At 40.8% G+C, this 23,100-nt stretch overlaps 1 protein-coding gene across 1 annotated transcript in view; it reads right to left on the reverse strand.

Annotated features, from left to right (window-relative positions):
* Positions 1–1,918: 1,918 nt before the first annotated feature.
* Positions 1,919–23,100, reverse strand: part of VPS37A (VPS37A subunit of ESCRT-I) — a 102,834-nt gene continuing 81,652 nt past the window's right edge. Inside the window, exons 11-12 of the mRNA XM_033944304.1 lie at positions 16,729–16,809; positions 1,919–2,285 (exon numbers count right to left, since the gene is read on the reverse strand). Coding sequence (XP_033800195.1) covers positions 16,729–16,809 — 81 coding nt within the window. The 3' untranslated portion in view covers positions 1,919–2,285. The remainder of the gene's footprint in view (positions 2,286–16,728; positions 16,810–23,100) is intronic.

The following is a 23,100-nucleotide window of genomic DNA, read 5'->3' on the forward strand; positions in this document are numbered from 1 at the left end:
ACATCAGGCAGTAATGACTTCCACCCCCCATAGCAGCCCTCTCATGACTAAAGGAATATTAGTTGGGAAACTACGGGAGAATATGGCGCAGTGGTTAAAGATACAGCCTCAGCACCTTGAGGTTTTGGGTTCAAACTCATGCTGCTCCACGTGACCCTGGGCAATTCACTTAGGGCTCCTTTTACAAAGGTGTGTTAGGGCCTTAACGCGCACTAGCCGCTACCACCTCCTTTTAAGCAGGCGGAAATTTTTCAGCTAGTGCGCGCTAATCCAGTGCATGCGCTAAAAACGCTAACGCATATTTGTAAAAGGAGCCCTTAATCCCCCCATTCCCCCTTGTACATTAGATAGATTGTGAACCCACTGGGACAGACAGGGAAAAATGCTTGAGTACCTGAATAAATTCATGTAAACCACGGGTGTCCAATCTTTTGGCTTCCCTGGGATGCATTGGCCGAAAAAAAATGTTTCTGGGGCCACACAAAATACTTCAAGAGGCCGTATGCGGCCCTCAGGCCATAGGTTGGACACCCCTGATGTAAATCATTCTGAGCTCCCTCGGGAGAACAGTATAGAAAATTGAATAAATAAATAAACATTGATCTAAGGCAAAAAGAACAGTCCAGTGAAAACATCGTCTTCTATATAATAAAATGCTAAGCGCGCATGCGCACTCTTACCGTGTGCTTCCCTGATCTGTCGGGCTGTGGCTGGCAAGAGTGCACATGGGCGCTTACAAAGTTCAGTGCATCACGGCCGAAGTTGACATCGAGCAGCTTTTCAAACCCCCCCAGCACCGCCGCCGCTGCACCTTTTCAAACCCTCTCCTCCAGCACTGCCGCCATCATTGGTAAGTTTTTAAAGTCGAAACAGGCGGCATACTTCACGGCCGATGGATTTTCAAACCCCCCCAGCACCGCCACCATCATTGGTAAGTTGTTTTTTTTAAAAGCCTGGTGGTTCAGCGGTATCCCTCCCTCGCTAGACGGCTCTCGCAGCTGCCAACGCTAGAGGGAGCTTTGTTGTTAAGGCCTGGCTTCTTTGGGCAGCAGCAGGGTTTACAATTCACTGCTGTTGACGGCTTCAGGCCTTCCTCTGGCGGGTCCTGCCTACTTCCTGTTTTCATGAAGACAGGACCCGCCAGAGAAGAAGGCCTGAAGCTAGCAACAGCAATGAATTTTGAATGCTGCTGCTGATGCTGCCCAATGAAGTTCAAGGAGGAAAGGGAGCAGAGGGGGAGAGAATGGCTTGGAGGGAAGAAGAGATGGCAGGGCATGGAGGGAAGGAGGAAGGTATGCCAGACCAAGGGAAAAAGAAGGAGTACATGCCATATGGAACAGAGAGAAAGAGGGCAGATAATGGATTGAAAGAAAAGAGAGGGCAGTGAATGGAAGGGCCAAGACAGAAGGTGAACAGTAGATAGAAGGGGTAATGAGAGAGGGAGACAGACACTGAATGGAAGTGTGGGGGAGAGAAGGGATAGCTGCTGAATGGAAGTCTGAGGGACAGGGTTAGCAGACGTTGGAAGGAAGTGGGGAGGAGAAAGAAAAAAGGGCACATGTGAGGGAAGAGGATAGAGTTAGAAATAAAGATAGACAGACAGGGGGCCAGGGAGAAATACAGACAGAAAGAATGACAGGCAGCGTCAAAGGAGAGAGACAAAAAAAAAAAAAAAAGACAGACATCTACTCTAGCACCCATTAATGTAATGGGCTAAAACACTAGTAAAGAAAATAAAACCTTTATCAGCTCCAGGTCTAAGGGTACACGGAGAAGCAAGATTGTATACTGCTCTTCTGTTCAGTTTGCTTGCCAACTGAGATGTGTACACTGTCATTGGGTTTTGAGATACAAACATACTACTTTAATTACATATAAGGGGACTATCCAAACTATAACACACAGAACTTGACATCTCTGATACTCATAAAAATATAATTTTCCTGTATCATAAAAGTGACAGCTGTATAAGAACCATTTTACTTTTCAAATGTTTAGAGTCTCTCATTTAGAAGGGTTACAAACAAATGTCAAAGGCTAGCCAAAGAAATATTTTTAATTTAACAGCAAGAAATTCAGAATTTACAATGGACAGTACAATATAAAGCTTGCCCAAAACTAATTTCTTGAAATGATATCACAAATGGTTCTAATTTGTAAAACAAAATCTATACAGTATTTATATTATAATACAATACTTTTATATATTCACTTTAAATAATATGCAAAATATGCTTTGTGCAGTCCATTCCTTCTTCTCTGAGCAGGTCAAGGTCATAGCAGTTCTAAAACAATACCACAAAGATAAAGCAAAGTTGACTTATACCATTTCTTTTGCTATTCTCATCAATATTTTGAACAAATTTAGTTATTTTAAAATTCTATATACCACCTGGAGTCTCAGAGGTTTACAGAATAACATACATTTTAAAAAAAGCCATACATAACAGTTTACAATAATTCAAAACAACTTAGAAAGTACAACTTAAAGCCTCCTCAATATCAAATTGTTCTGTCCAGCCCACAGCTTTGATTTTGAGCCACTACAAAGCAGACTTGGAGTGTGCTTTACAGAAGGTGGAATGCATTTCATCTACAGTACTCCTCCGATATTAGTACCCCGCAAATATTGAAAAACTGCGAATACAGTTTTTAGCGGGGGAGACAGGAGACGGCAGCCGGAGAAAGGAGAGAGCAGCTGGAGCGTCGGCGAGTGAAAGAAATCACTCGCGGTATGCTCCAACTGCCTCTTCCTGTACTAAAGTCGGGCCTCACCAATCAGGAGCTACATGTCAAAGCAGCTCCTGATTGGTGAGGCCCGACTTTAGTGCAGGAAGAGGCGGTCGCAGCATACCACGAGTGATTTGCTCTCTCCTGCTGCCCTCTTCTGCCCGGTCATTTGTGGTCAGAAAATACCGCAAATGACCAGGACCGCAAATGACCAGGATCCTTTAGGATCAAACAATTTTTATTGATACAAACATCAAATACAACATAAGACGCTTAATACAATAATGATGTCCTTTTTGATGGGTTCTTTCTGGGGGTGGCACAAGAAGTCTAGAGAAGCAATAAAGGACAGCAATTCTTTGGCGTCGCCCTGCTCTGCCTGCTCTAGGTGGATGTTCAGATCACCAGTCAATAGGTTGTAGGGACCAGCTGTTGAGTTCGTAAGGAGGAATTCAAAGAAGGTATCCTTAGCAGTGGACCATTTCTTGGGAGGAATGTAAAATAGCGAGATAATTAAGCCCTCTTCTAATTGATCTGACCAGAGTTTGCAAGAAAGGATTTTGAGATCCATTGAGGATTTCAAAGCTAAGATGGTGGATTCAAATGATTCTTTTACAATGATGGCTAATCCTTCCCCTGCTTCTGGCAGAGAAATGATTTTGAACCCAGGTGGGAGGCACTCGCGTATGATGATGTCATTATCGGAGATCAGCCATGTTTCAGTTAAAAGGATAAAGTCAGGGTTGGTCGCCTCAAGCCAGTCTTTAACCAATTGTGACTTATTCCTAATAGATCTAATATTTAGGTAAAAACCTTGGACCATTTGAAGGTGGAAGGAGTTAGTTGTTACTGAGTAGGAGACTTTCCTCAGCCTCTGCTGGTTTTTACAGAAGGGTCTGTTTGGTTTACGCGAGGGGGGTAAGACCGGGATTTGAAAAGGGCCCCATTCGGAACAGTCATGTGTGAATCGATGGGCTGGTCTCTGGGGTTCTAAGTTGATGTAACGGGGTCTTGTGAGGATTGGGATAGGTGTAGAGTATATGGAATACTGAACAACCTTCAGTAGGAATGAAGGGATTGTGTGCAGGGAAATCCCTGCTTCTGTGATGCTGAGGAACAGTTCTCTGCATGAAGAGTGCTTGGAACCCCAAGACCCTTCTCACAGAAATGATCGGCACTAGAAACAGTATTTACTGTGAGATCCATCAGCGATACTTGTTGAAGAAGCTTGTATGGAGTCTAAGACCAATCAGAATGAAGTTAAAGGTTCCATGACGGAAAAGGTTATCGTACAGGCAGGTGCTACCTGAGCATTTCCATCAAAAATCTGACATGTCTGGGTGTGAAGCCAAAGAATTATTTTCTTCTTGGGCTTTTCTACAAGAGACCTGCCACTTGTACTTTAAGTGATCCCACCACAAGACCCTTTTCTAGTTCAGCTTCTAGGAATGCCAGGACTACCAAAATTGGGTTCCAACATTATCCTTGGCATACCAGCACTGAAAAGTTCTCCATGCCTCTGCATAAGCCTCAACTCCTTTAGGCTTCATAGCTCTCAGTAGAGATGACTACTTCCGAGTAACCCTTATGCATTAAAACTGCATGCTCAAGAGCCATGCTGTAAGGCCAAAGCATTACATATTCTCCTTGGGAACTGGTCCCCGACTGAGAAGATTCATATGTACTTGCAACTTGATGTTTCTTTCTCTTTGGAGACAAACTAGATCTGCATAACATGGTTGGCACAGCCAATCCAGAGCCAATAGTACCACCAATCCCGAATAGTTCACCACTCTGCTAATGACCTGGCCATGGGGGAAGCACAAAGTAGTTTTTTTTCTCCAGCCAAGGTTGTACTTACGCATACAACCTGGCACTTCTGGATTCAAATCTTCGGCTGTAGAAGTGATCTACCTTCTTGTTCTAGGCTGATATTATAATAATAATAATAACAGCTTATATACCGCAATACCGTGAAGTTCTATGCAGTGTACAAAGGTTAAGCAAAGGTACAAATTGATTGACTTTAAGAGGGGAGGAAGAAAGAGGGTTAACAGGTCAGGAAATCCATTTTTGAGGAGAGAGTGATCAATAGAACAAGATAATCGCTATAGAGGGGAGAGAGAAGAGAGGATCAGTTGTCTAGATACTTTAGGAACAGGTGTGTTTTCAGACGTTTCCTAAATTCCTCATAAGTAGTGGGCGAAAGCAATTGTTCTAGGTCTTTACCACATGATGCTGTTTGGTGTGAGAGAAGATGTTCATGGTGTTTTTTCAGTTTACAACCTCTCGGGGGGAAACGAAGTTGGAATGTGAGCTTCTCTTGCGTCTGTTGGCTGAGAAGACGAAAAGGTCAGTTATATATTTAGGGGCAAGTCCGTGTAGTGCTTTGAAGCAGAAGCAGGCAAATTTAAACTTTACGCGCGCCTCCATTGGCAGCCAATGCAACTGCCGGTAGTAGGGTGTCACGTGGTCAAACTTCCTCAGCCCAAAGATCAGTTTGACCGCTGCATTTTGCATCAATTGTAAACGTTGCATGTTCTTTTGGGAAATTGCTAAATAGGTGATGTTACAGTAGTCAAGTAGACTCAGTATGAGGGATTGGACTAGGGTTCTGAATGCCGCTGTATCGAAATAAGCTTTAATGGATCTGAGTTTCCAGAGAGTGAAAAATCCCTTTCTGATCAAGGAGTCCACCTGGTCTCTCATGGTTAGGCCCTGATCCAAAGTTACACCTAGTATCTTTATGGTAGGTTGGATAGGGTAATTAAGATTATTGATACATAGTGGTGATTTGGTGTCAAGCGATGTGGCGAAGCAACGAAGAAAGTTGTCTTTTCTGAATTAAGTTTGAGCCTAAAGGTTGTCATCCAGTGCTCCATCACGTTTATGGCTTCTGAAGCTTTAGGAATAGTTTCAGAGATAGAATTAACGAATGGGATGATGATCGTAAAATCATCTGCATAACTAAATAGTTTTATCCCTAACTGGGTTAGCTGCGTGCCTGTATATTCTCTTCTCCCACTACACAGGCTGTGAAGCGAGCCTGCAGATGAGCCACTGCCCACCGGAACTGGACCTCCAGTTGCAGTTGAGCACTTCTGGTGCCCCCTTGTTGGTTGACATAAGTCACTGTGGTGGCATCATCTGAAAAAACCCTGAGTATTTTGTCTTCCAGGGATTTTTCCATTGTTTGTAACACTAGCTGTATGTCTCATAGCCCCAATTGATTTATGGACCATTTTCTCTGCGAGAGAGTTCAGCGGCCCTGCACTGGATATCTGTTGCAATGGGACCCCAGTCATACAGGCTGGCATCGATCACCAATATTATCCATGAGAGGATGCAAAGTAGCATGACCTTAGACAATGAGTTCCTCTGGAGCCACCAATGCAGACTTCCATGTTTCCACTATCTAGGGAAGCATCAGCTGGAGGGAATCCTTTTGGAGAGACCAATGGGACAGGAGAGAGTCCTGGAGCGGATGCATATGAGCCTTTGCCAAGGGAACCATTTCTATGGTCACTGACATTAACCCCATTACCTGGAGGTACAAGGAGCATTCATTATATCAACTTCAGTAGAAAAGAGTTTTCAAAATTTTTAAAAATATAGTCCCCTGATAGTTCCATACACTTAATCTACTTTTACTGCAATGATTAACCTCTTTGAAAAGAATTCTTCTGTTTGAGCTTCAAACCAGGACGTCGCAACTTCCTTGACATCTTCATCACTTGAAAATCGGTGTCCATGGAGTGATTTTTTCAAAACTCAGAATAGGAAATAATCCGAGGTCAGGACTGTAGGGTGGATGGTTCAGCTGCTGAAACCCACATTCTTGGATAGCAGCTTGTGATTGATATAACATGCGTACTGGTGCATTTTCATGAAACAGCAGCATGCCTGCTGCAAGTTTTCCTCATCTTTTCTCCTTGATTGACTCCTGCAAAGTTATCATTGTGTTGGTATAACTCTCCCCGGTTATGGTATGAACTCCAGAAGCAAAAGTCCATCATCCCAGAAGATCCATTTTGGTATTGTGTTCAAATGAATCTGATAAAGCATTGATTATGAAGTTGTATTGTAAAAATAAGGAAGCAAAATTTTGTGGAGATAAAGTATTTGCACTTCCAGGTGTGGCTAAAGCTGTGCAGTGAGATGAAGGGCATTTCTTTCATTGAAATCTAGAGTTCTAGCTTTCGAAGCCACTTTGATTTTTAAATTTCCCTGCAAATGTTTGTTGAAATTTCAAGATAAAGAACTTGTTTTTTGGTATCCCTTACAATTAGAATAATGCCTTAATTTACATGAATCACAAAAGAAATAAGAACTGATTTATTAAGGAGTCTTATTACAATGAATCACCATATACAGATGGATCTGGTCTTGTAAACAATTTTTTCTGAATTTTTAGTTTTTGGAAGATCTCAAATCTGTTTTATTGATCCAAAATTTCCTTTATTTTTTATTTCTCCTAGTATAATTAGGTAATATCCTCTCTTGATGTAGGCTTGATAGAATTGTGATTTTTTTTGTCTTCTTTGTATTTACTTAATTGAATCCATTCTTTACTATTCTATGAAGAATTGTATTTGAAAATTAAAAAAAAAAAACCATTATCCCAGAAGACAGTTACCATGATTTTACCTGCAGATTTTTCTGTCTTAAACTTTTTGGGAGTGGGGATGACTTGTGTTTCCACTGCATTGACTCCATTTTGGACTCAGGATCTCTGTGATACACCCAAGTCTCATCTCTAGACACCAAACAATGAAAAAATTTACTTGGTCTTCACGGAGCATTTCCAAGTTCTCCTGACAGCACTATTATACGCATTAAACCACTAACGCGCCTTCGTAAAAGCTCATCATAAAATACATTGAATTAGTCCAATAAAAAGATATTGCCTTACTTCCTTTGGGGGTTTTTGTTTTATTTCTGTATAATTAATTGCCTAACTGAAAGACCTTTGCAAAAAATATGTTTCTGTAGGGCTACTTTTTTTCCTAGCTGTATTTTAAACTGTTAAACACTAAAGAAAGACTATTCAACTACTATCTGGGCCCTAATCTGGTCTTATGCTCTGAACTCTGAGGACTTTAAGAGATCATATTCCACAGATGACCCTTGAGAGGAGAAATGCTGGCCTAGTGCCTAACCCTCAGTAAGCCTGGTTCTAAGAGAGAGGTTGTAGAGGATTTGCATTAAAGATAGTTTTCACAGCAACCTGTGATCTACTGTCTTTTTGATTTATAGGCACTCCAGCTAACCAGGAACAGGGAATTACTTTGGTAGGATTTTTCTGCCCTTTCTACCAGGTGTAAGTACTTCTGCACTACAGTATGGCTGGGAAACATCGTATCACCAAAGCTGCTGCTCAGGTTCCAACTTCTGTCTCTGTGCAGACAGAAAATGTTACCCAGGTAGAGGGAGTAGTTCCATGTACAAGCTGTCTTCAGTTTGAATCCCTCATGGAGGAAGTAAAAGAACTGAGGAGGTGGCAAGACTAAGAAGCATCCATGAGAATGAGAGGTTCATCGATGAAAGGGTTCAAGCGGTGTCAAAGATTTCCAGCAGTGGGGAAGAAGAGGCTGTGCTGAGGGAAGGCAGCTAGACTCTGATTACAGAACACTGCAAGATTGGTATTGTGACTCCCACCCCCGCCATTGAACTGAAGAACCAGTATGCTGTCCTGGAAGTGGAGTAGATGAGAACATCCCAAGGAGAGGAAGGACCAAAGCTTGAGATCCCAAAAATTACTGGATCTGTGACCACTAGGAGGCATAAGGTAGTGGTAGTTTGCGATTCCCTTCCGAGGGGTATAGAAGCATCCATCTGCAGACCAGACATGATGTCATGAGAGGTATGCTGTCTGCCTGGTGCCAAAATCCAAGATGTTACGGAGAGCTTGCCGAAACTCTTAAAGCCTGATGACTACTATCTGATACTGCTCTTCCACATTGGCACCAATGATATTTCCAGGTACCCCTGCAAACGTGTCAAAAGTGACTTTGTGGAGCTCTGGGAGAGAAGGTGAAGCAGTCAGGGGCGCAGGTGGTATTCTCATCCGTCCTCCCTGTCTAGGGTAAAGGCCAGGGCAGAGAAGCTCGCATCCTGGAGATGAATGCGTGGCTATGTGGATGTTGTTGTCAAGAGCATTTAGCTTCCTGGACTATGGCATGATTTTCCAAGGGCTGCTGAGGGATGGTGTGCATCTATCAAAGAAGGGAAGAAGTGTCTTTGCCAGCAGGCTGGCTAATCTACTGAAGAGGGCTCTAAACTAGAAGTGATGGGGCAGGGTGATCAAAGCTACCAGGTGAGTATAAGCCCTCAGGTAAGTAATCACTGAATACCTTTACACAGATGGGAAAAAGATGGGAAAAGGGGACAATGTCTGGAAAGCAGTACATACTAATGCTTGAAGTATGGAAACAAGATTCTGGATCTAGAAGCTGTGATGGAAGAAGAGGAGTTGGATATAGTGGCTATCACGGAGAACCATGACAGGGATGTAGTTATACCGGGCTATAAACTGTTTAGGAAAGACAGGTTAGAAAGAAAAGGAGGGGGAGTAGCATTATATGTTAAAGATCATATTAAAGCCACACAATTGCAGGATCTGCAGGGTACGGAAGAGGCACTGTGGATCAATTTGGAAAGAGGGAATGTTGAATATATTTACATTGGTGTGATATACAGCCCTCTTTCACAAACGGAAGAAATAGATAGAGTTTTAATAGTAGACATTCAGAATATCTCTAAAAAAGGGGAAGTCTTGCTAATAGGTGATTTTAACATGCCGGATATTGTGGGGTCTTCTAGAAGTAGAGAGATCCTGGATTCTCTACAAGGAGAACTGTTCCAGCAATTGGTAATGGAGCCCAAGCGGGATGGGGGGTCAGACTGGACTTAGTGCTTACAAACGGGGAAAGTGTTTCTGATGTTACAGTGGTTGATCATATGGCATCCAGTGATCACTGCATGGTAGGTTTGATATTAGGATGGGTATAGAGAGTGCTCATTCAAAAGCAAAGGTTCTAGACTTTAAAAAAAAACTAACTTTGTTCGGATGGATATGTTAAAGGGAAGCAGCCGGCTAGAGAGGAAGTGGGACCGCTGGACGACGGAGACAGGAAGGGAGTGGTGAAGGAGGAGAAGGTAGTGGCAGAAAAGCTTAACATGTTCTTCTCATCTGTATTTACAAACGAAAACACGTCCAACATACCGGAACCTGAGCAATTCTTCAACGGAAGTCAGGCAGAAAAATTAACATCCATAGAAGTGAGCCTTGAGGACGTTCGTAGGCAGATAGAAAAACTAAAAACAGACAAATCCCCGGGTCCGGATGGCATACATCCAAGGGTTCTGAAGGAACTAAAGGAGGAGATAACGGAACTACTGCAGCAAATTTGCAACTTATCCCTGAAAACAGGTGAGATCCCGGAAGATTGGAAGATAGCCAACGTTACGCCCATCTTTAAAAAGGGATCAAGAGGTGACCCGGGAAACTACAGGCCGGTGAGCCTGACTTCGGTTCCGGGGAAAATGGCAGAAGCACTGATAAAAGAAAACATCGATCAACATTTTGAAAAAAATGAACTTCTGATAACCAGCCAGCATGGTTTCTGCAAGGGAAGATCGTGCCTAACGAACTTATTGCACTTCTTCGAAGGGATCAACAAACGGATGGACAAAGGAGACCCCATAGACATCATATATCTAGATTTCCAAAAAGCCTTTGACAAGGTGCCCCATGAACGTCTACTCCGGAAACTGAAGAACCATGGGGTGGAAGGAGACGTACATAGATGGATCAGAAACTGGTTGGAGGGTAGAAAACAAAGGGTAGGAGTGAAGGGTCACTACTCCGAATGGAGGAGGGTCACGAGTGGTGTCCCGCAGGGCTCGGTGCTCGGGCCGCTGCTATTTAATATCTTCATAAATGATCTAGAAACAGGAACGAAGTGCGAGATAATAAAATTTGCGGACGACACCAAACTATTTAATGGAGCTCGGACTACAGAGGACTGCGAAAAGTTGCAAAGGGACTTGAACAAATTAGAAGAATGGGCGGCGAAATGGCAGATGAAGTTCAACATTGAAAAATGTAAAGTATTACATGTGGGAAGCAGAAACTCGAGGTACAACTATACAATGGGAGGGATGTTATTGAATAAGAGTACCCAGGAAAGGGACTTGGGGGTAATGGTGGATATGACAATGAAGCCGTCGGCACAGTGTGCAGCGGCCGCTAAGAGAGCGAATAGAATGCTTGGTATAATCAAAAAGGGTATTACAGCCAGAACGAAAGAAGTTATCCTGCCGTTGTATCGGGCGATGGTGCGCCCGCATTTGGAGTACTGCGTCCAATATTGGTCGCCGTATCTTAAGAAGGATATGGCGTTAGTCGAGAGGGTTCAAAGGAGAGCAACACGTCTGATAATAGGTATGGAAAACCTGTCATATTCTGAGAGATTGGAGAAGCTGGGTCTCTTTTCCCTGGAGAAGAGGAGACTTAGAGGGGATATGATAGAGACTTACAAGATCATGAAGGGCATAGAGAGAGTAGAGAGGGACAGATTCTTCGAACTTTCGAAAAATAAGAGAACAAGAGGGCATTCGGAAAAGTTGAAAGGGGACAGATTCAAAACAAATGCTAGGAAGTTCTTCTTTACCCAACGTGTGGTGGACACCTGGAATGCGCTTCCAGAGGACGTTATAAGGCAGAGTACGGTACTGGGGTTCAAGAAAGGATTGGACAAATTCCTACTGGAAATGGGGATAGAGGGGTATAGATAGATTACTGCACAGGTCCTGGACCTGTTGGGCCGCCGCGTGAGCGGACTGCTGGGCACGATGGACCTCGGGTCTGACCCAGCAGAGGCATTTCTTATGTTCTTATGTTCAGAAATTGTTGTTTGAGTGGGAACATCTGGAAGGAGTGGAAATGCGGTTGGCAAAACTGAAAGGAGCGATTGTAAGGGCGACAAACCTTTTTGTTAGGCAAGTAAGTAAAAGTAAGAAGAAAAGAAGGCCGCTTTGATTCTCAAAAGTCGTAGCTGAGAAGGTAAGGAATAAGAGGTTAGCTTTCATAAACTACAAAAAGATCGCAGAAAGAGGAAGACAGGCAAAAATATCTGGAAAAGTTAAGAGAGGCTGGTCGTGTAGTCAGGAAAGCAAAGATGGAAATGGAAGAAAAAATAGCTGACACGGTAAAACGGGGAGACATTTTTTAGATATATTAGTGATAGGAAGAAATGCAAAAGTGGCATTGTGAGACTCAAAGATGTTGAATTCAGGGGAGGAATATGTTTCAAGTTACAAGTTTATTATAAAATTTGATTAATCGCCTATTTCAAATTCTAAGCGATGTACAAATCGATAAAAATTACAAAGTAAGGGATAACAAATACAACTAACACAGGGACTAAATCTAATAAACATAATAAAAAACAATTTATACAAACATAATAAACCACAAGGAAAGGCAAGGAAAGAAATACAATATGATTGATAAGAGAAAAACAATTAAGGTTAAAAACAATAGGAAAGGGAAGGAAAAGAACTCTCAAAAACTATAAAGATAAAAAAGAGAGCAATAAGCAATTCATTTAGTCATTGAATGCATCTTTAAAAAGAAAGCTCTTAAGTTTGCTCTTAAATTTTTCAAAATTCTTTTCCTCTCTTAAATAAATTGGAAGCGAATTCCATGTTTGAGGAGCTGTGATGGAAAAGATAGACTGCCGCCGTGTTTTAATAATTTTGAGAGAGGGAATGACCAATAAATGGTGGTCATTCGACCTCAATAATCTGGATGAAGTATAAGGTATCAAGGCTTTATAAATGAAAGCTGGGGTTTTAAATGTAAGAGATTTAAAGGTGAGCAAGCTTAATTTATACAATATACGATGTGCGACTGGAAGCCAATGTGCTTTGTTAAGTAAAGGAGTTACATGATCAAATTTCTTTGCTTTCATAATAAGTTTGACTGAAGCATTCTGGATGATCTGCAGACGCCTAATTTCTTTTTGAGCCATTCCCTTAAATAGGGCATTGCAGTAGTCAATTTTTGAAATAACCAGAGAATGAATTAGTATATTCAACGATTTTGGACATAAGAATTTAGATATTGAATGAATTTTATGAAGTCTGAAAAAAGTTGATTTAACAACGTGGCTAACATGGTCATGATAAGTTAATTTTTCATCAAAGATAACCCCTAAAATCCTAATTTTATCTATCAACTTCAGGGTGATACCTTTGTTAGAAATTGGAAAGGTAAGTTTATAACTATCTTTCCAGGGAAAGAGCATAATGTTTGTTTTATTAATGTTAAGGGATAATCTATTGGTGTCAAGCCATTGGTGAATCTGTTCTAGTTTCTCATTAATAGCTGATATTTCAGAAGAACTATTGGGGTCCAGTGGATATAAAAGCTGTATATCATCTGCATACGCAAATACGGAAAAGCCAATAGATTGACAAGAGTTATGAGAGGCGCAAGAAATATATTAAACAGAAGGGGGAAAGAATAGAACCCTGCGGAATACCATATGATACTGAGAAACTCTCAGAGATTGTATTGTTAAAGGATACAACTGAAGAACGATTATCAAAATAAGATTGAACCAAAGTAGGACCTGGTCTGTAATACCGATGGATTGGAGTCTATCTATTAAGAGATTGTGGTCAATTGTATCGAATGCTGATGAAAGATCAATTGAAATCAAAAGAACAGATGTATGATGATCCAGGTGCTAAAGTATGGTGGTTGACATACCGATCAATGAATGTTCTGTAGAATGATATTGTCGAAAACCTGTTTGGTTTGGGTGCAAAATATTTGTTTTTTCAACAAATTCTGATACTTGATTAAATATTATCTTCTCCGTCAGTTTTGCCAAGTAAGGGATATTTGCAATTGGTCCATAGTTTGATTTTTCTTCAAAGCTAATTTTTTGATCTTTAATGATAGGACGAATTATTATTTTCTTCCAAGCCATAGGCTTAAAGCTTTGTTGTAATTTTTCATTAATTAAAATAAGTATTGAGGGGCCAAAAATAGCAAAGTACCGCTTAAGAATATAAGGAGGAATTGATTCAGATTGTGTACCCTTTGTATTAATAGTCTTAATAAGAGATTCAAGTTCTCTAAGGTTAGGGAGATTAAATTGTGCACAGTTTGAAGAGAGAGATAGTCTTGGTTCCATTAGTCTTGAGCAGGTTCCATTAGTCTTGGTTCCAGATAGTCTTGAGCAGGAATTGAATGTTTATTCATAGTTAAGTTTTCCCTGATATTTTTAACCTTCTCTATAAAGTAAGTTGCAAGTTCTTGAGCTGTAGGCAAAGAATTGGAAGTTTGGATTTGTTTTTTAAATGGGGGAGTCACCGACTTTAAGATAACATAGAGTGTAGAAACATTTTTGGCTTTTAGAATTTGATTTGAGTAATATTTCATTTTGGCTTGGTTTATTTTTTCTTTGTAGATATTGGAGTGTTCTTTGAATTTTTCAAGGTTAGACTGGCTGAATTGCTTAACAAATATTTCTGTTCTGTGTTCACGGCTGAAGCACAAGGAGCGGAACCGCTGAAAACAAATGTGAATAGGGATGGAGGAGTAATATACTCTGATTGATTTTCAGAGAGTTGTGTTTGTGAGGAGCTAGCTAAAATAAAGGTAGACAAAGCGATGGGGCCGGATGGTGTACATCCGAGAGTGCTGAAGGAACTTAAGGAAGTTTTGGTAGCTCCGCTGACTGACCTTTTCAACGAGTCTCTTAGAGTCGAGAGTTGTACCGGAGGACTGGAGAAGGGCGGATGTGGTCTCTCTACAAAAGTGGAAGAAAGGAAGTAGGGAATTACAGGCTGGTAAGCAAATTAATGGAAATGCTTTTAAAACAGAGAATGGTCAAGTTTCTGGAATCCTGTGGATTGCAGGACTGGAGGCAACATGGATTCACTAGAGGTAGGTCTTGTCAGACATATCTGATCAATTTCTTTGATTAGGTGACCAGAGAATTGGATAGAGGATGTGCGCTAGATGTGGTGTATTTAGATTTTAGCAAAGCCTTTGACAGTGTTCCACACAGACGTCTAATAATTAACTGAGTGCCCTCAGGATGGGTCCCAAAGTGACGGGCTGGGTCAAGAACTGGTTGAGTGGAAGGCAACAGAGGGTGGTGATCAATGGAAATCGTTCTCTAGGAAAGGGTTATTACCAGTGGTGTGCCTCAAGGTTCTGTTCTTGGGCCTGTTCTTTTTAACATTTTTATAAATAATATTGTTAAAGGGTTGTCGGGTAAATCTGCAATAGAGTAGACACACTGGATGATGTGAATAATATGAAGAAAGACCCGGCGAAGCTTGAAGAATGCTCTGAAATTTGGCAGCTAAAATTTAAGGTCCATACATTTGGGTTTCAAAATCCAGAGGGAACCATACAGTTTAGGGGGTGAAGAACTTATGTGCACGACGGAAGAGCGGGACTTGGGTGTGATTGTATGTGATGATCTTAAGGTGGCCAAACAGGTTGAAAAGGTGATGGCAAAAGCTAGAAGAATGCTTGGTTGCATAGGGAGAGGTATAGCCAGTAAGAAAAAGGAGGTATTGATGCCTCTGTATAAAAGTCTGGTGAGACCTCATTTAGAATATTGTGTAGAATTCTGGAGGCCGCACCTTCAAAAAGATATAAAAAAGGATGAAGTCAGCCCAGAGATAGGCTACTAAAATGGTGTGTGGTCTTCAAGATAATGCGTATGGGGACAAACTTAAAGATCCCAATCTGTATACTTTGGAGGAAAGGTGGGAGACGAGAGATATGATAGAGACGTTTAAATACCTATGTAATGTAAATGTGCATGAGTTGAGTCTTTCATTTGAAAGGAAACTCTGCAATGAGAGGACATAGGCTGAAGCTATGAGATGATAGGCTCCGGAATAATCTGAATAAATACTTTTTTACAGAAAGGGTTGTAGATGCGTGGAACAGTCTCCCGGAAGAGGTGGTGGAAACAGAGACTGTGTCTGAATTCAAGAGGGCCTGGGATAGGCACATGGGATCTCTCAGAGAGAGAGAAAGAGATAATGGTTAATGTGGATGGGCAGACTAGATGGGCCATTTGGCCTTTATCTGCTGTCATGTTTCTAAATGCAGCCTAAAATACTAGACTAAAACACTTTTTGTATTAAAAAACTCTAAGAGAGACTCTAAAGGCAACACTATTGCCTAAATTGACTGTTGTAAAAGAACAGTACTGAACTAAAAAGTAAGAGAGAAGGAGAATGAAATAACCTACTGAAGCCCAAGTTTTACCTTCTCCCAAGTTTGAATGCTAGCAGGTAAGATATTCCAATGCAGTTTTTCTTCCCCCTTAGCAGACTCAAACTCAGCACCATTTCAGGATCTTTGGGCTGCCAGTTGGACAGACCCCTTAGAACCTCGCCATGTGATCAGGGACAGTCTCTTACTCAAGGTACAGACAGATCAGGAGGAAAGCTTGCTTACAGGGGAATGGATCCCGAGCTCCACAGGTCCAACCAAAGCTTGCTCTGGGAAGCTATAGTCCAGCTCTGTGGAAACTGCTTCCTTTCCCAGGCAGAGAACCCCTCCAAAGGGGGTCTTAAGACACCGAAAAAGGACAAACATAAGTGAAAAAAAACACAAGAAAAAGAAGAAAAGCAGATCAGAAGCACTTCTGCACAATTCGCTTGCAAAAATAAAAACTGTAGGGGACTCTGTGTTCTTCAGCTAAGTGGGAGGAGCAGAGAAAAAAAATGTGTGGTTTTATGCAAGACCTAGTTCGTGGGTTGAGATAAAACACCTATCATACTGACTCCGGAGGGGATGTATCAGAACGTGACTGCTAACATTTAAATGCATAATAAGTATCAAACTACCTCCTTTATGAAAAAAGTTGTACCCTGCTAGATCCGACTATAAATAGGGGAAATGCAATAAGAACAACTATAAGTTCTCCTATTAGGAGACTGATACTTTACCTAGAGGACAGCATGATACTGGCTGTGCATTGTTATCAACTGTTGAAGCTTCTCTTCTTTGGCTCTTCTGCAATGACAACTCTAACAAGAAAATGCAAAGGATCAATTATTAGTTCTCAAAAGGATTTCACCTGTCAAGTTCCAACTTGGAAATTCTGCTTCCTTCCTAAGGGCACCCATCAGTTATAACAGTGTCATTATTATTTAGATGAAATAAAACTGTTGAATTGTACTTTGATGCATTGTTTTTGTTCAACCTTTAATACTTTTTTATTTTTTTTTTAGTAATTTATGAAATGGAAATGTTAATCCAATAAGCAAAAGATGAAGAAGCAAGCTTGAACAGATATTATTCTTCAACTTAAACTTGGTTTTTAATCACTGCAAATACTGAATACATTATAGCACTTAAATCTTCTACTTAAGCTTTGTGATTGCTAACTTCCTGGTGAGCAATAAAGTGCTTCACCTGCAAAATTTGCTGTCTCAAAAACTTTCCTGAGGACCACATCCATACAGCGGTCCTGCATATCCTTTAATACCACTCCCCCATTGTGCCTAGTCACCTGAGCTACCAAGGAATATACCTTGGGCTGTGCCAGAAGCTGCTGGCATTCTGGTGCCATAGGATACAAGCAGGACATAGCCCTAGCATTTCTCAAAGGACCTTCTGGAGAGTAAAACTGCTCAAAGACCAAACAACTCATATCCGGATGTCAAGGAAAGGTTGCAGAATGCAAGCACACACTGCAAAGCCAGGGAGAAGAAGTAGTAGTAGTAGTAGTAGTAGTAGAAGACTGCAATGACTCAGTAATCAGATCAGGTAAAGCTGAAAATTTAAATAAGCGCAGCACAGACGAATCATCACCAGAATCCTGAGCCCCTAAGGGATCCGTGGATCCAGTACCCAAGTCCGGAAACGCCTAATCCAGGAAGGGTTGCACTATCAAACAACGGATCAGGTAGAATGCCACAATTAAAATATGTGCTTGGATTTGAACCTATGACCTCTGGAAGATGAGAACAGGGCTTTTACCCATTGAGCCATAGCAGCTTCCACTAATGTCTTTCTTCCTCACATCTAATATGATAACTTAGGGATCTGCTAAGCTATGATCTTTTCAGATGTTTTCACCTTCACATGGTTAGGATCACTAAGCTCTTAAGGTAGAAGTAGAAACTCCCATGACTGAAATGAAGCAGCTGCGGCTCAATGGGTAAAAGCCCTGTGCTCATCTTCCTGAGATCATGGGTTCAAATCCCAGCACATATTTTAATTGTGGCATTCTACCTTGCAGGTACACCTTGATGATCTCACAATGAGGTCAGCATTGTGCAGCTACACACCTCCATTTGCAATGAAGTAGAAGCCATGCTAAGGTCTGTATCTTTTTTTCTGTTTTTAAGCTTTTGCAAATGAAGTTATGTATGCAATCTATATAGGCGTCCTACAGCTGTCTAATCAGCCAATCGGGATGCACGTTTTTAAAAGAAATGCTCCCCAGGCAGGCCGCCTATATTGAAGGCGCCTCCGGGAGCCTAGGGAGGCCCGCATGACGCCTAAGCTCGCCTAAGGGCCTTAGGCAAACCTAGACGGCCCTATGCATCTCCCTAGCAGAGGAAGAGATGCTTACAATGTAGGCCAGCAAAATGCTGGTCTACTTTGTAAGTAGACGCGGCCGCTATATTTATCGCTATTTTTACCGCTATATTTACCGCGGCAAGAGATCTCTCTGCCGCTATAAGTATAGCGGCCGCCTGCCCAACCCCTCCTGCCGGAAGATGCCCCCACTCCCCCCGACACTACCGATCACCAGCAGGAGGGTGCCCAAACTCTCCTGCCGGAAGATGCCCCCCCCCGACACTACTGATCACTGGCAGGAGGGTGCCCAATCCCTCCTGCTGGAAGACGCCCCCCCATCCCCCCGCGCTAACAGCCCCCAAACTTCCCCCCCACCAAACTAACCTTTAATTGTTGGCCAGACGGGTCTTGCCTGTCCAACCAGCAGGCCCGCCTCGTTGAAATGAGGAGGGCCTGCCCCTTCCCGGCCCATCCCACGAAGCCTAAGGCCTGATTGGCCCAGGCTCTAGAAGCCTGGACGAATCAGGCCTTAGACATAGTGAGTCTGCCCATCCCCACTAAGCCTAAGGCCCGATTGGCCCAGGCACCTATACTTATAGCGGCAGAGAGATCCCTTGCCATGATAAGTATAGCGGCCGCGTCTACTCTAACCCGATTCTGTAACCGGCGTCTGTAACATGGACGCCGGTTACAGAATCGGGGTTTAGTGTAGGCCCGATTCTGTATAGGACGCCTCTCTTGGGCCGTCCTATACAGAATCCAGCCCCTAGAGCGTTTAGGACACGTATCATTGAGCACAAATCTTGTCTAGAGAGGGGTAAAACAGAGGCACTGCTAGTACAACATTGTGCAATACATACATTCCTTTTCCGATTTGAAATGTTGGATTTTGGAACAACTGCAGCCCCCATTGAGAGGTGGCGACTTTAAACGATCACTAAGACAGTGCGAACAACGTTGAATATTTCAGCTAAACTCCTGTGAGCTGATCGGGTTAAATATCAGTTTGGAATGGCAGGTATTTTTTTTAATTTGTTACCTTGAGTTTGATCTAAAGGTAGTGATTGTCTTTGATAGGTTTTTCAATTTTTTGACATGCATTATATAATGTCAGCATGTTTCAACCGCCCATATAAACCGCAAAGAAAGCCAAGAAGTCATGTTTGAACGCTTGCTGATTGGCAGTGTTCTGTAGGATATTTTCTTTTTTTCTTTTCTGTTTTCTTGAGAAATTTTCTTTATGATTTTGATACTATTTTGTATCATTTTGGCAGAGGATCCCCTGATACAGCAGTAGCTAAACAGGGGCCCTTGTCTGGAACCCAGAGTGGATTTATGCCTATCGAGAAATCCTTTAGCTTTTTGAAGTATGCTGAAAATTGATTACAATAAGGACTTTGCATATTGGATTACAATACAGACTTTGCATATTGGAGTTCTGCCATCCCTGCACTGGAGTGGTTGAAGACTTCAACTTTTGTGGGCAAAAATAAGTACCTTGTTATATTTATTTGTTTATAAGGATTGAAATATTGCTGATTTGAAAGAAATATGATATACTAGTGACTTTATTTATACAAGCATACGGGAGTTTTTTAACCAGTGATGTGTTTACCTCTTCTAATCTTATGAATATCAGAAGTTGGTGGCCAGCGGTAGAGGTTCATTATAGTCCTTCACAGGTTCTGTGCAACACTGAGGTTTTTTCTCCCTTAAACAGACTGAAGTCTTTGATCTTTACCTTTTCAATATTTTTTGTGTGAATGATTATTTTGATCCATTCAGTCACTGGTTAAGCAATATATCAAAGAGTTGAGTCTTAAGAAAATTGTTAAAGACTCAACTCTTTGATAGGCTGGTATCTTAATGCATTCTGCTTCATTTTTTAAATCAAATTCCTTATATTCAACTTGATGTATTTTATCTGTTCTATGTATTACTTCTTTCCCTGCCATGCTGGTATTTTCTGCATTATATTGTAAATGCTTGCTGTCTTTTTATCTGGTTTTTAAGTCCATTATTCTAATTTGTATTTTATCTGTATCCCATGTATTAGCTCACCTTGTTGTGAACTGCCTAGAATTTTTTCCGGTATGGCGGTATATAAGAATAAAATTATTATGGGGGGGCGTGGCTTAACGCGAACACGAATGGACGTGTAATCGCTAAGCTCCTCTTCATCTAGGCAACTGAAGATAAAAAAATATTATTCCCTTCTTGAAGATTACATCAAAAAATAATTATTAATGAAGATGATGTTACCCTCTTAAGCCTGAAGTTGAAGATCGAGAGAATAACAGCTGAAAAGTCAGAGTGCCGACATCAAATTGCCGACAAAAAAAAAAGCTGAGGGAAGGTAATTTTACCGGCTTTTATCTTGCTGAAACAGCAAAGCAGAGAGTGAAGATAGATAAAAACTTGAATTGGCCAACGAATGTAAAATTTATGGATATTGAGAAAGAGAGGCTTGCAGCGAGAAAAATTAAAAAGGGATAGAGCTGTGGCGGTTTGAAACAGACCTCTCTTGCCCGCGCTGAACAGAAACTCTGAGGGCAAAGAATCGGCAAATTTCTCCTTACTGAGATTGAGGAGGAGGTTTGCTGGAGCGATGAAAACTGACTAAAAGTTAAAAGGAAAAGAACTGATCTAATTGTGAGGCTGCTGTCAGTTGATTTGTGTGGCGGTTTGATTTCTCCTGCCGGCGCTGACTCAGAGCCCTACGGGTGGTGAATGAGGGAGATCAGTATTGTCCTTTTGCCGGTTTCTTTTTGTGAGGACAGACTATTGAATAGAGAAAGTTGGATCGGCACGGTATAGAGAAGAGATGTTAGAAATTTAAACTGACCAAAAAGGGAAAGGAAGTAAAAGAAAGACTGATTCTAGAGTGAAGCCTGTTGTCGGTTGAATTCCTGAGCTGTGGCGGTTTGAAATTGCCCTTTACAGCCAGTCGGAGCCCTGGGAGATCAACTAATTACTTGAAGTATTGAAAAAAAATCGATCTCATTATAAGGCAGTCTAAAGCTGAGACAGTTTGAAGCAGCTCTCTCCTGCCGGTATTGAGTTGGAGTCCTGAGAAAAATCAAATTATCCTCTGCTTGAAGCAGTTTCTTGAGATAAAAAATCAAGATACTTTAAAAAGGTAGAACATTGAATACTCCATTTAATTAATAAATAGAAAAGTTTACAATTCAGACTGATTGGGATAGAGGGCTGCCTGTCAAAGATAAAAATATGACAGTTTGATATAGCCCTCTCCTGCCTGATGTCAAAATAAAGCCTGAGAAAAAAAAAAAAATTTCTTCTGTGCTGAATAACATAGTGTTGAACACTGAGATTTCTAAAGAGCTGAAAGACATTAAAAGGAGGCTTGTTTCTTTTCCTTTCTCATTGAGACAATAAAGCAGATAACTAACAAGAAATTACTGTTGAGAAAATTTCTGCTGCTTGAAATCAGAATGAAATTCTGAGAGAGAGAGGCTTGAGAAGAAGAGGAAAAGGATTTCTCTTTTGTTGACTATTATATTTGGACAGAGTGACTGATTTGCAATCAGCTTAGTGCTAGAACAACGCAACACTGGTGTAAAAAAAAAAAAAAAAAAAAAAATATCAAAAACAGATTGCAAAAAATTGTGACTGAAAGATATTTTAAGATTCCTAACAAAACTGAATAAATAAAATCCACGAAAAAAGAAACAAGAGAAGAAGAGGAAAAGGATTTCTCTTTTGTTGACTATTATATTTGGACAGAGTGACTGATTTGCAATCAGCTTAGTGCTAGAACAACGCAACACTGGTGTAAAAAAAAAAAAAAATATCAAAAACAGATTGCAAAAAATTGTGACTGAAAGATATTTTAAGATTCCTAACAAAACTGAATAAATAAAATCCACGAAAAAAGAAACAACAGCATGGCAAGTACCAGGCAAAACAAAAATGAGGCTGGCACATCAGCAAAAAGACAAAAACAAGATCAAATAACACCAAGCAAGATCCCACTTCCTATTGAAGAACCTGACATATTGAGTAAAGCAGAAGTTATGGAAGAACTAAGACAAATCAAACAAATGCTTAAGGAAACAGTAACCAATATGTCTGAAATGAAGGAAGAAATATTAAACATTCATAGACAAATGGAAAGTAATAACAAAAGAACAACTGAATTAGAATCCAAAATGGAGGTCATAGAAAGCGAAACAAACAGATGTAAAAATGATAGTCTGGAATTAAATAAATTGAAAGATCAACTGGAAGACTATGAGAATAGAGGAAGAAGGAAAAACATTAAACTTTTTGGAATACAAGAAAATTTAGAGGGAAAAAATACTATCCTTTTTCTAGAAAATTTAATTCCAAAAATACTACAACTGGACTTGAAACAACCACTAGAAATAGAAAGAGCGCATAGGATTCCAGTTAAAAATACAGAAAATAAAAGCAGGCCAAGACCAATAATTTTCAAAATGCTTAGATACCAACAAGCATTAGAAATATTAAATTCAGCAAAGAAAGACAAAAATCTAAACTATAAAGGATCTAGAATATGGTTCTTGCCGGACTTTGCCAAAAACACAGCAAATAAAAGAAAGAGACTATTAGACATGAGACCTCAACTAAAAGAAAAAGGTTTTAAATATGGTCTATATTATCCGGCGAAAATGAGAGTATCATCTGGAGATAAATCCTTATTTTTCGAGGATCCAGAAAAACTAAAAGCTTTTCTTTCTAAACCAGAACCTATGATATTTTAACATAAAATTTTAAGATGGGTTTTGATGACTTTATGAAATAAC

The sequence above is a fragment of the Geotrypetes seraphini genome, chromosome 1 (assembly GCF_902459505.1).
Source record: "Geotrypetes seraphini chromosome 1, aGeoSer1.1, whole genome shotgun sequence".
Taxonomy (NCBI): domain Eukaryota; kingdom Metazoa; phylum Chordata; class Amphibia; order Gymnophiona; family Dermophiidae; genus Geotrypetes; species Geotrypetes seraphini.